Source organism: Taeniopygia guttata, chromosome 2 (genome assembly GCF_048771995.1).
Source record: "Taeniopygia guttata chromosome 2, bTaeGut7.mat, whole genome shotgun sequence".
Lineage (NCBI taxonomy): Eukaryota > Metazoa > Chordata > Aves > Passeriformes > Estrildidae > Taeniopygia > Taeniopygia guttata.
The window spans coordinates 100,321,823-100,335,854 of record NC_133026.1 but is presented as its reverse complement, the minus strand read 5'-3'; the positions used below and the strand labels follow the sequence as shown (position 1 = coordinate 100,335,854).

The window sequence follows — 14,032 nt, the reverse complement described above, 5'->3', positions numbered from 1 at the left end:
CAGAGCATGCTTTTCATTTACATCCTTACACTGGTTCCTGGTTTTGTTTCATTAATTGTAACAAAATATATTCCTATCCTACTCTACCATGCAGCCTTGATTTTTATATTAATCAGATATTTGATCTGATTTATAAGATCTCTCACACGTGGAGATCTTACTTGCAAGCTACGTAACACCACTTCCCTTAATTCAAAGCAATTGTGTAGCACAGAGAACCTTCCCCCTCCAGTCTTACTTTTCTCTCATCAGTTGTATAGTGGCTTGCATACCACAGACTGCGTCTCCTCTCCGCTGTCATTGGAATTGGGCTGCAGGGAATTTCTTTGTCATCTTCCCTGCTGACAGATTTCTCTTCATCAGGCGTCTGCTAAATGACAACAGATGACAGCATTAGCTGTAGCTCTGTAAATACAATCTTAGCAGAGGAACTGAAATTCTCCCCTAACTGGTGTTCCCTCTCCGAAGCACGTCTGAAGCACCTTTTAGTGGCTAATACACTTGATTTATGGTAGATGACTCTGAGATGACATTTTCAGAAACAATGACAGAACTTTTCTATAACTGCTAGTTACATGACACCAGAATTACATCAAATAATAATAAGGTAGACCTCTAGGTACTGCCTTAGCTTACCATATAGTCATACCATAAGCATATACAAATATATAAATATAAAATCCACAAGATACAATGTTCAATTTTCAAGGCAGTGTATGCTATTTCAGCATTTTTGACCACTGTTCCATAACGTCTTTGATGACAAGCCAGTAAGATAAGGACTTGACAAATGGAACACAAACTGGGTGGAGAACTGGCTAAAGCGCCTTTCTCCAAGTAGGGTAAAGGCTCAAATACAAAAATGGTAGACTGCCATGAAAGGAGTTTCTCAGAGACTGGCACTAGGTCTAGTCCTATTCAAAACTACCTGGATGGAATTGCACCCACACAAATTTTGTGAATGACAAAATTTGTGAACTGGGAGGAGGTAAATGAGCCAGCAGAAATATTCACCATCGAGAGATGAGACACGAAAAACTGCACAAGGTTTAACAAAGATAAAGTCCTGCAGCTGGAATAAACCCACATAACAGTAAAAGCTGTGGACAGACTGTGTGGGAAGCAGCTCTGTGGAATAGGCTCTGGTGCACAGCAAGCTGAAAAAGAGCCAGCAGTGGACTGTACTCCAGCAGCAAAAAAGGCAGACACGTCCTGGACTGCATCAGCCAGAGTACTGCCAGCAGATCAAGAGATGTGATTATTCCACTGTGCCTGGCAAGTGTCAGGCCATACCTGCAATGAAATTCTGGCATCCCCAGTTGAAGAGAGACACAGAAAATCTGGACAAAATCCCATAGAGAATTGTCAAGATGACTAGAGGCTTGGAGAAGTTGAAGGATGCAGGAATCGGGGTTTTTTCCAATTTACAGCAAAAAAAAAAATTACAGTTTTAGAAAAGACAAGGGTAGTCTTCTCACAGGGAGGCGTAGTTATAGGACAGGAGGCTAAGGACATAATTTGCTTCAGGGAAACACCTCCTGAGTATTAAAAAAAAATAAAATTTTACTTTTTTTTTAATTTTTTTTTTTTTACCATCATGAGAACAATGAACCATGCAAGATTTGGCCCTGGAAAATCTAATCTGAGACCCTGCTCTCAGAAGAAGTTGCTTCACGTGATCTTCTCAAATTCCTTGCAATCTGGACTGTCCTGTGACTCTGTGATTGTCTCTAATCCACATGGTTTATTTCTCCATCTGAGATGGCAAATGTTATCACTAAATTGAGGAGGAATGCAAACCACAGTAGGTTACAGCTTCTCTTTGTGCCCTACCAGAGCTCTTCCTGCACTGTGCCTCCTGAGCAGCAGCTTGCTGGTGGCAACTGTTCTCATTGCTTAGGCAAAATCCTCTGATATAATAAGAATAAATCAGGGTGCTGGGCAGAGGTCTTCAAAGCCACCCATGAGAACAAGACATCCAAACAGCCTAGCTTATTTTGAAACTCTCCTCATTCCAATCCTAGCAGCAAGGTCCTATTTTTTACTTGAACTAGATAAAAAATGATTATTAATTTAGTTTCACTTCTCAGAGGAAATAGTAGCACATTTCACATATGATTGTATATTTATATTTGATAGTAAAAGGGCATTCCTAGCAGAACTGCAAGATGAAATAAACTGATTCTGTGCTTAAAGTACTTGTCACTGCCATTTGAAACTTGAATATGAATATGAACCATAAAGAACTACTTATCAAAGGTATTTAATTTGGCACCAGGGTGACAAAAACAATACAAAAGACCTAACACACACACAATTATTTTAGTAAGATATTTTTAGCCTTAGACACAACAGGGAAGGGTGGGAAATCTTGTTTTCTCTTTCTCAGAAGAGAAGTCAGAAAACACGGTACTAGTCACACAAGCACAGCTTGTGAGAGTCCTTTGACTTGCCTAAATTTTCAGTTATTCCTCACCAACTCTTAAATACCTTTTAATTCAAACAATTATAAAAATTTTATAAGAGGACTCTACATTCAACTGCTGTAGCTCTGCTGACTCCTGTACTATTACTTACCACTCAAAGCACAGAATGAATGGGCTGTATTCATATATTCAGCACTAGCAGTTACAACTGTGAGCTGAAATCTCCAGAGACAGATTGCTTTTCCTTATTTGCAGAGGTAGAATTTCACAAGACTCAATGTTAGAACTAGACGGGATCCAAAACAGCAAGCATAAGAAGAGCAAATCTTCCACTGACATGCCACTTTGCATGAGTAAGATCCATTCAGAATCCCATATGGAGAGCATACACTGAAATTTCATGCATGCCATATTTTGGCACTGTGGTGCACACACAAAAACCAGAACCCTGAAACTCAAGATTTGAAGTGGGGGGAGTTTCTGTAAAATTGCTCATCACTTGCAGCATTTAGAGACAGTCTCAAGAGCATCCGTCTCAAAGACAATTCTTGCTGCCATCCAGGCGGAATTTTATCCACAAGAGGACCCCAAGATATAAATCACACAAGAAAAAAAACCCCTCAGGTCTACATGTTTTACTCTCCTTTTAGCATCTGCTACATCAGATATATATTTAGCTTATGTAATCTTTTTAGACTAAAAAGTATTTATTTCTTGTTTTGTTCAAAACAGTTTTTGTTCAAGAGCTTCTTTTGAACAAAATTCCTAGGATGAGCCACCTCTTACTGTAAAGGACAGCAGTATATAGAGAACAACTTATTTACACTAAATGCCTCATAGAATTTTGTCTTTGCCATTTATTAAAATTCAGGTAGATTAGTAGTGAGATCCTAAATACAGAGTAACTTTGAAATCACTGGAGGCTGAAAAGGCAGGTTATATACTTAATTCCACAATGAATCAAATGCACCACAGTTATAAAAGTTTAAAAACATTTCAATGAAACTTAGAATGCAATTATTTCTGGATTTAAAAAACTGATAATGCAGTCTACCAGGGAAAAGCTAGCGAGAGAAATTTTAAATCCTGATCTATGACACCACTAAACAAAACCAAAATGCATATAGACAAAGAAAAAAAAAAAAAGAAACCAACCAAACCATAAGGATGATGTGCTCAAAATACAGTAAATTTTGCAAATCTTAGCTTCTCTTTCTAATGACAAACATTTGCATCACTAACATCCTGTGCATCAAAAATAAGCATTACTGCATGGATACTCCCTCCTTTACAGTGTTCCCTTTCTCTTTGGAGGGAAGAATCATTTCCCTGGCATCTGAAGTTCCCTTGGGAGTGCCAAGACTTTGGCATGCCTTTCATGTAGCCATGATTTTGACATCAGTGTTCCTTAAATTAATGTCTTTTAATACTTACTCTAGCTCAGTTGACTGGAAAGCATCTCTAATTTCACTTGTTGGCAGTTCCCAGAGACTGGTTTTAGTGTTTTATGGGAATATCTATCTCAGACACCACAACCAGTCTAAAATAAAAGCTGCAGGCAAGACCACTATAGTTCCTCTCAAGTCCCTGTAGGAAATTGCAGCATTCACTCTATCCTAGACAGAAATACCCACTTCTCTACACTGAAAAAGCACAGCAACTAACTCCGGTCCAACACCAAACTTTTAGATGGCGACTGTTGGATGAAAACAACACAGGTACTGGAAATCAATTCCCAGACTTGCTGAGATCACACAGCTCACACTAACTGCATTTCACATGTGGTAACTCCTCTGTGGGTAGTTCTCATGGTTTTACTAAGCAGTTTGTGAGATGTGAAGTTTTAGTTACAGCCCAAGTGCTAAAATCATATTATTATCTGGAAATCTAATGTTTCATTTTAAAAAAGAAAAGCCTAGTTTCCAGACGCTGCAGCTGCAGAAAAAATAAAAGGAAAAAGACCCTAAAAATACCCAATGCCAGAGGGTACTGGGTCACAATGATATGACTTCAGAAAAGATATTATTAAGATTTCTGGAAAGTTAAGATACAATTTTTTTAATAGCTCAAGGAGATGGCTCTGGCATCGTTCACCTTTTGAAGCCCTATGTAATCCCCAAATTCCAGACATCTCGGTTCTGAGGTGATGTAATTTTGACTGCCTTTTTAAATGTTAAATGGTTACATTATCCATTATTTGAAGAAACACCCTTAAAATAAGAAAACCTTTCACATTTTTACTTCCCTCTACAAACTCCACTAATTCACCGCACAGTCATGAGTATTTTCATTGTGGTTTACAGCACTACTAAACCTCAACTGAAAAATTCACATCAGGCCTCTGAGGATCAGGAAATTAATATAAGTAATGCCTAGGATCATCCTTTTTATACTTTCAGTTTCTAAGCTTTTAAGATACCTCTGGGTTTCCATATACCCATTTTCCTCTGAAATTGGAAGAAGTAAAGATTTGCCTTTTTTTTTTTTTTCTCCTTGTTCTCTTGCTCTTAAATGAAAGCTGGGATTTTCACTCAGGCACACAGGAGGAAAGATTTTAAGAAAATTTTCTATATCTGTGATAAAATTACAAATATGGTTTTTGTCTTACTGAATCCTGTGCCAAAATCCTAACTCTGTTCTGGCAGACAAGCCTTAGGTGCTGGCATTTCACCTGATAGCACCTAAACTTGAATCACAGACTCAGAGTCATTCAGGTTGGAAAAGACCTTTAAGATCATTGAGTCAATCAAGTCCAGCCACTATTGCATATCAATACCTGCTTTCCAAATCAAAACATTAATGCTCTGCCATTGCATTCCTTGCATAATTATCCTGATGATTTTAAGAATAATACCCATGTTAGATCAGAATCTTGGACAAACTTAGTGAAAAGACCAAATTCAAAGTATCAACTTGTACTTGCTGTCAATTTCCCTTTATTTTCCTAAAGTTTTGCACCTCTCTTAGTGAGTATCTGCACTGGCCAGTCTTCCAGCCATTAGTCATGGGAAGAGAGAAGGAAATTACCCTTTCAATGGGCTCTTGCAGCCAGAGACGAATGAGAGTCGCGAGGGTGTAGTACATCACCAGAAGTAAGATTGGGTTAGCATGGTGATACCAATGTAACTCTTGATTTTTGATGATCATCCAAGTGCTCGAGCAGTTTGTCTGAGTAAGAGAAGTGACACCGAACAACCTGTGAATATAAAAAACCAAAGCAGCCACATTAGATAATAAACATCAAATCTTAAAAATGTTTAAAAAAAGGGCAACTTTTGCTTATGTTTAATACCAATTGTTTTGTTCAAAAATAGCACCTGCCATCACATCTAAAATGCAGTGAGTATTTTCATTCCACATATTTAGTAAAAATAAGTGGGTTTTTACAATTGCTTTTCAACATGAAAAAACGGGAGTATAATAGCATTACATCTACTATGTCCAATGAGAAAACTTGCAATGGCCTGCTCCCTGTAGCTCAAGAGCTAGAGAAAGTGGGAAGAGAAAATCTGGCTGCAAGTCCATTTGGCAAATCACAGCACAGCAACATGACATTTCAGAGAGATTTAGTAAACTGATGTGTAACACCATTTCAGTCATCCTGCCAGGACACAGCTGTAAAGTATATCTTCTTGGCACACTGAACAGTTTACTGGACTTTTCTTTTAAAAAGCTAATACTATTAATAAATTGTTATCTAAGAATGCCAATGTTTAGAAACATACAGGGCTCTGCTGAACTCATAGCTTTTGTGAATAAAACCCAAAAATATTCAGAAAGGTTATTGTTTCAGATTATCAAATAATTGAGGGAAGAAAAAGACGAAAAATTAATTAGAAGTATTATTATCAATGACACGAGATATTTGATGTTTCCGGAAAAAGTAGGATTATACAATATTTCTATCAAGTAAGGAACATATGTTGGCAAAAAACCCACTTAGTATTAAAAAAAATTCCTAACATTTTCTATTTAATACAGGATGTTGGATGCCTACTAGATGTGTTAAATAGTGAAACAAAACTAATAGGAAACAATAGTTAATCTGGCTCTTTCATTATAAAATAGCTTGCAGAGTTCTAAAGTTAGGGCATAAGCTACCAGTAGCATGTGTCAGTTTTCATTACAAACATTTTGTCTATTGACTAAAGCTTTTTCTACCATACTGTCAGTAAGAGTTTTCATTTTTTTACCAAAACAAGGTCTAAGAGACAATTAAGAAGATCATCTTATTGGTAGAACAATAAATTCCAAACTATTGTTCCTCTGAAAGGATGAATCGAACACATTATTAAAAAACCAAACCCAAAACCAAAACATGCAAGATTTTCTGCTGGGGGATTTAATTTTTAAGAGTGTTTAAAAGCTCAGTTCTTCCTTAACCTAGTAAGATCCAACATGAAAAGATGAATGAATGCAAAGAGTAAGTACAATATTCAATAGAGATGCGCTGCCTGAAATCTGCCTTTGGATGCTGCAAAGCAAAAATGTTATATCTGTTCATAACTGGGGATTTGCTGCATGGGCATAACACCATTAACTCCTAGAAAGAGAGCCTCATAGCATTTTATTAACCAATCTATCAGCACTCACATCTCATTCTGATTGTCAACAGAGGCCAAAGGTATAAACTTTCAGACCTTTCAGAGCTTTTGGGTGGATACAAGGATAATCAAGGGAAAAAATCGTTTAAAAGTCCTGCATACAAAGTAAATTGCTGTAATTTAAGGGAGCTGAATGAGCTGTGTTTGGAGTAGACTCAGATTCAAACTTCCATAGCATCCAAGAACATTTGGAGCTGATGTTACACTTTGGCTCCAACTAGGTGAAGTTCATACTGGATTGTATTCTGTTCATATTTCTATCAGCACAGAGGAACATCTTGTTTGTCTGCTTTCCTCTCTCCTACTGACTTGTCATTTTTGCTCATCAGTGATCAGGGTTGTTGAGTTCCTATTAGTTGCGGGGTTCCCATTAGTTTCATCTTTTACCTCTGTTTCACGACACAGTTCTCCATCTTTGGTTCATTTTAAGCTTTTCTTTGTAAGCACAGTATGATCCACCCTATTTCTGTCTCATAAGCATCAGAATCAGAGTGAAATCCAATTCTTAGTGAAATGCAAAGTCTTTCCATTGACAGTGATGAGTATTTCCTACAGAAATGAGGGAAAGTTCCTGAAGGCTCTCAGAACCTTCTGCCAAGCAGACATGATCTTCATATCACATATTCCATTCCTGTAGTGTGTTTTAAATATACTATAGCTAGAAAGTCAGATCAACTTATGTTTTACTTTTATCTCCACTGAAAAGAAAACATTCCACATAATCCTAATGGCTAGGAAATTTTATTATGTTTCAGTTATATTCTCATTCTCTTATTTTCATTTGCTGGCTCTAAATTATTCGTACATTATAATATTGGACTTAATTCTGCTCCCTCCTGGTCCTGCATTAATAAGTTACAGCACATCTTTTCCCTTTAAGTTGCCACATGGCAATGTTATTTAATGTATTTAACTTCAATTTATTCAACGTATTTTGCTTTGTCTCATAAAGCATGGATGTAGAGGAACTGCTCCTCATTTCTGATTTCTCCTTGGGCTTTGAGACTTGTTAGTCACAATGCACTCAACACAACTTTCCCTGTTTATCACATTCAAAATTCACTGTTGTCTTGGGAATGCTTGTTCTGTCTGTTCTGGCCTCCAATAATGCTACAAGTTGCTTCATTCAATATTTATGCTTCAATATTTATGCTTCGTCATTATCATCAATGAGAACTGCTGGTGCAGAACATTTTTCAGAAGAATAGTCATCTTCCCTTACACAAAGCTTCTAATTACACAGGGATGGCTGCCATAAAATGTATAAGCAATATACATTAGGGTATTATTCAGTTGTGCATACTTCATTCTGCAAAGATGTCTTTACATTCAATATTGATCCTAACCAGCTGTGTTTGAGTCCAATTTTGATCTTGGTGTGTCTCCATCTTACCCAGCATACATGGATGCCATCAGTAAGGTCAGAATGAGTCCTAAGTGGGAGAAACCCACTACCAAACAAGTCAAGTACATGTGTGCCTGGTTACAGAATATAAACAAAATAAATAACGAAATACTTATTTATTAATGGATATATTTGGGTTTCCAAAAGACCACATGCAATGTCACATAAAATGGAAGTTTGCAAGATGTGAATAGATTAGCATTTCTGCTTTTGCAAAGAGCTAAAGCTGGGTTTTTCAAAGTCCTCACTGGTGTTCTGAAAAATGCATAGCAGAAATAATTTGGAAAAAGTTCTAGAAATTATGAAAGGCCGAGAGGAACTTTAACATCTGACTGAGAAATGCTCTGAGATAACACAGTGAAAAAGAGTACTTAAAATGAAGGTGGCATCTTTTTTTCCAGTTACTATTCTATAAGCTTGTTTTCTTGGAAAAGATTCCTATTGAATCTGTGAATCATTTTTCTAGCAGATGCACCTTCACCTTTTACGACTTTTCGACAAAGCTGTAAACTGTGACTATACAAAATTCCCACTTTCTATATTAATCTAACATTAAAATTCAGAAGAGGAATTTCAATTTCACTTGAAAACAGAGAAATTAATTCCTGTTGCACCCACAGATATTTCACCTAAGGAACTGCCAAAGTTGCTAAAACTACCTTGTTAAAACTTCTATTGCATGCATTACTTAATTATTACATTAATATATTATAAGAATATATTATAAGAATTGGCATAATTACTCATGGTACTAAATATTAACATAAAATAGCTGCGTAAACAAAAAATAGGTTTCATATACAGAATTATCAAAACATTCTTATATATCTGTTAGATCTGTGAATTTTAAATTCACTAAAATTATTTGGATTTTTTTTTTTTTTTTTGTAAAAACATATTTATAAGTTCAGATCCTGCACATGCTCATGTTTTAGGAGTTGACTTCAGGCAAGTATTTGCCTTGTAACTTTCAAGGCCAGGAAAGAAAGTAATAATTACAACTTACTGCACAATGTAGGACACTCAATAATTCTATTGAACAATGCTCTTTTGTTTGAATAAGAATTTATACTCTAGAATGGCATCCAATCTTGACTTCAATGATAGAAAATCTTCCACTGTCTCTTACTCTTTTTCTAAGAGTTTTAGCTCTTGTATCACTTTTGTCTAGATGAGGTTTCCAGTTGCTTCATCTTCCTACAACTCTATGTACTCCTTCATATAGACCTTTTCACTACACAACAGAGCAGGGGGTCATTTTTCTATGTAATCTTTGAGTTTGCATAAAGATTACAGCTTGAAGAAAATGTCTGCATCAAACCACTCTAGGAGTGCATTTTCTGATTTAGCATTTAATATTACAGGATGCTTTTTTTCTGTGGCCAGTACCTACTACATGGTAATTGCCAGGAATGGCATCAGAACATTTAGTGTGCTGGGTTGGATTTGGGTAATCCATCTTTGTAGAACTTCTGAATTTGTGTTGGATTTTATGAAGTGTCTGAATCTTTCTTTAATCTGGATATCTTCTATTGCATATTTATTTCACTCTCCTCACATCAAAGGAGACAAGAGTGGTGTCTGCAAATCTGGGGTAGGAGAATGGAATATTGAGACTGACATTTGAATAGCTGAGCCCTAAAATGGAGATGCTAAAAGTGACCAAATGAGAGAAGAAAAGGGAATAAGAGTAGAGTAAGCAAAGAGGAGGAGAATAAGGGAGGGGAGAATAAGGAAGGGAAGAGAGCAACAAATTCCATAGAAATGAGCAAAAAAATAATATATTTGGAGAAGGTGGTGTTGACTGCAGTAGAAATATTCTTTTTCTGGGGCAAAAGGACTGAAATACAGGAGAAAAGTCAAAACTTCATATTTCACAGTACAAGCCCTGAATACTGAGTTTCATGAAGAAGAGTATTTGGAATACTGAAAAGGCTATTTCCCAAACCCTAAACACTGCTTGAAGAGTGAACCTTTTTTCAAACATTGACTTAAAAGAGGTGCATATTGCTGTCAGGCTTGAAAATGTTCCGTGGACAACAGAGAGAAAGAGGTGGAAGGGACTGGAAAATAAATTAGCATAGAGAAAACACAATTCCTACACAATCCTCCTAAAAGTCAGGAGTCCCCATTTAATACACAAGCCATCCTCTTGAGTTGTCTGTGCTTGGAAAACAGAACTAGACAGAAGTTAAGATCCATAAACTTATATCCATAATGCCTCTTCCATGGGAATGGTATGAGCCACTCCACTCCCCCTCTTTGGGCTATGTGCCCAAAGCAACACATGGTGCTGGAAAGAACTCAGCCAGCTCTGTGGTACCTTCAGACCCATCCTTGCCTTCCAGGTCATTACTCCCCAGGCTATTGGCTGGGAATTCAGACCATACTGGGGCTACTGCTCCAGGGTGCACTGAACTGACACCACATATTTACAGAAATAGCAGAACACTGGGAGGAAAGAGGTGGAAAAGTTGTCTGAAATGCATTAGGCATCCCAAAGAATCAGGGTTAAAGACAGTAGAAGGCATTTGGTTTCACATGAATTTTAAAGGAAAAAGAAAAAGAATGAATGGAAAAATTTGCATTTGTCTTTCCAAATCATGTTATAAGATTCCACAGAGAAGGAGCCGGTCCTTCATGCCTCCTCTTCAGCTCAGCAGGACAACTGTGTAGAGAGATACTGCAGCCACAAACCTCAGTTCACAGCTGGACTAAAGTCATTAAATGTATCCATATTGGAGAGATACAAGCATTAAAGAGAATTGCAAGTATTTTTAGCTCTAAAAAGCCCTAGACCCTGCTTTGGTTCAGACTTGGATAATTCAGAACTGTGCCATATTAACGACCATACAGAACTTGACTGTCTGGGTTGAGGAGCATTATGATAAATTTCAGCTTAACAGTTGAAAATAATTTTTTAAAAAATATATAAATGTAGACTTGGACTGGAATTGTTTCTCTTCAGCATGTTGCTATCCCAACATTATAATAGAGGCATACACATAGTGAATGTAGACTTGGTAGGTAAGTAGATCGTTCTAAATTTTGTTTTAATGTCATCACATTTCTATAGCTCTTTAGCAGATGTCTTATGTCCTTTTTTTTTCTACAAAGTTTGGTTTTTGGTTTCCATAGCTTCTATTGGATCAAAGCTTTTCTGGCAATGACAAAACCAGCCCTTGTGTATCTCCCATCCTCTTCTGAACATCAGTGACTTTTCTTTTAAAGGAAAACTAATTTCAAATGCACATCTACTGCATGAGAAACATAATGAAAAAGTGAGTAGCTTAAAACTTATGTGCTAATATCATCCATATAATGAGGACAGAGAGAAAATACGAGCCATTAATCAGGAAGCTGTAGAGAAAAGATATCGTTAAGGGTGATGAGTTACATAAAAGCTTTCAAAACCTGTAAATTCAACACAAATCTTAATTCAAGGAGAAAAAAAGAGCCATATGAGCAGCTACAATAGAATCACTTTGCTTTCAGGTTCATTAACAACTTTAAGCTAAGATGATAAACAGTATCGACTCTATAAACTGTTTTTTGTTTTGAAGTAATGAGACAATCAAATTTTATCTGAGTATATGCGACTGAGAGCTGTTAAGAAATAGGCATCTATTAAAAATTATCAAACTTAAGACATTAAAATACTTCACATATGTGAAATAAAACAACTTCTCTAAGGGGAACATAAAGATGTGTGAGCTCTATATCACATTTCCTCCAGTAATGTAGCTTTGTACTGACAATGAAAGACAAAGTCTTTCATTGCTTTAGAAGCAGTTATTCCCCACTGTTGCCCCTTTTTTACTGGGACAAAACCTATCTTCAAACGCCTTAAATGAAGAAGATTTTTCCTATCAACGGGTTACTTCTCTGGATCCCCAAATCTTTCATTACCTATGACACAGCTCAACTTTGCTCTGAGTTTCTAGTGAGCATCAATATTGATGTTGCTCCTTTCAGCCCATCAGCAAGCTAAAAAAGCAGCATGTTGCTGCAGCCTTTGGGGGCCTCTGCTGGGACTTCCAGAGGCTGTTATCTGATGAAGAAATGTACTGAAGCAGTGATTCCAGCATCTTTTCATTCCAATCAGACATCTGAGCATCTAGCACAGGGAGGACTGCCAGATAGGATAGCAAGAAGGTGGTGAAAAACGGATAAAGGTGCAGAAGAAATTGCTTTAGAACTCCTGCCTGATAACTTAGTTAGAGTGACTCCATCCAACATGATGGGCCAACATTGTCACTGCTTTGACATGGCAAATAGAGTTTGTTCTCAAATAAAATTAGGCAAATAGCTGTTTTTTCTGTCACTTAAAGAAAATTATTTTAAATGCAGCAGAGTTGGGTTTTTTTGTTGTTGGTTTTTTTTTTCCCTAATAGTTTCAGCTATAAACCAGAGGCAATGCAGGGTTTGTAGCTGAAGGATGGAGGCTGCAGGAATGAGGCAGCCTTGCTGGGATGCAAGAATAGTCACCCCAGCAGGGAAAGCTGGTTGGCACCAATGGTTTGCCAGTTGCTCATCTTCTTCATGTACACACATATTCCCTGTCATCATAAAAGGGCATGAAAAGCAACTAATACTGAACAGCACCACCTGAGTATGGAAAACACCCAAGCTGCATGAAAAAAATGAAAAATATTTAATGTTCAGTTGGACTTTCTACTCAGAGATTAAAATAATGAGAAAACAGGTCCAGGCTTCTGAGGCATTATGTGGAAAGCACAGGAAAGCCAAAGGCATATTCAGAAACATCCATGGACACAAAGGCTTCCCCCTGTGAGAGGATGAACTTGGGCACTTGAGCACAGAAGAAAAGGCACAGCTCAAAAATGGCATAGCATGTGGTTGACAAAGTCTATCTGTGCAAATTAGTAACTGAGGCTATTGGTTTTTCAAAGTGAGTTAGCTGAGCTGCTGAAAGGAAGGAGCCAACAGACCCAACTCAGAAAGTCTCTCACAGGCAGAGGGGGAAACAGTCTACTCCTAAAACTCAGCCAGTAGTGCAGACCATGAACAGCCTTGCTGTCCTAAGCTCAGGTGCTGGGATAAGAACAGAAGAACTCAGGTAAAACTTCAGCAGACGCCATTTAGGAGGAGGAGACAGTGCTCAGATAACTCCAGTGAGCATTAGCATTCAGTGGGCTGGTGCTGACCAGAGCATGCAAGTGACCAGGTACAGCAACTACTAACCATGCAACTGCCCAAGTGCTTTAGTGCTACCCCTTAGAGTGACATGTACAGAAAGAACACAAGTTGTTTTAAAGTGTAGCTTCATACTATTTTAACTTTGAGGTAACTTGGTCTGTGATCTAGTTTTCAGACTGCAGCTAAAAGCTTTGTGCTTTATTCCAAGTACTGGCTATCTTGGGAGGGTTATGTGATTCATCTAACTTCTCTGTCAGGGAATTTTTCCACCTCTGAAAAAGGAGTGATGATACTTTTCAGTCACATTGGGGCAGCCTGCTAGGTTCAGTGATGCATGCAGAGGATAAAGAGATTTTCCACTTACTCAGCTGGCAGTGAAACAGGTTGAAAAAAACCACAAGAGTGATGGATACCTTCATCAAGAAATTCTGCAGTAG

General features: G+C 37.4%; 1 protein-coding gene across 1 annotated transcript in view; it reads right to left on the bottom strand.

Moving 5' to 3' along the window:
- PIEZO2 (piezo type mechanosensitive ion channel component 2) overlaps positions 1-14,032 on the bottom strand; it is a 287,036-nt gene that overhangs the window by 93,732 nt on the left and 179,272 nt on the right. Inside the window, exons 8-9 of the mRNA XM_032746936.3 lie at positions 5,454-5,622; positions 239-370 (exon numbers count right to left, since the gene is read on the bottom strand). Coding sequence (XP_032602827.2) covers positions 239-370; positions 5,454-5,622 — 301 coding nt within the window. The remainder of the gene's footprint in view (positions 1-238; positions 371-5,453; positions 5,623-14,032) is intronic.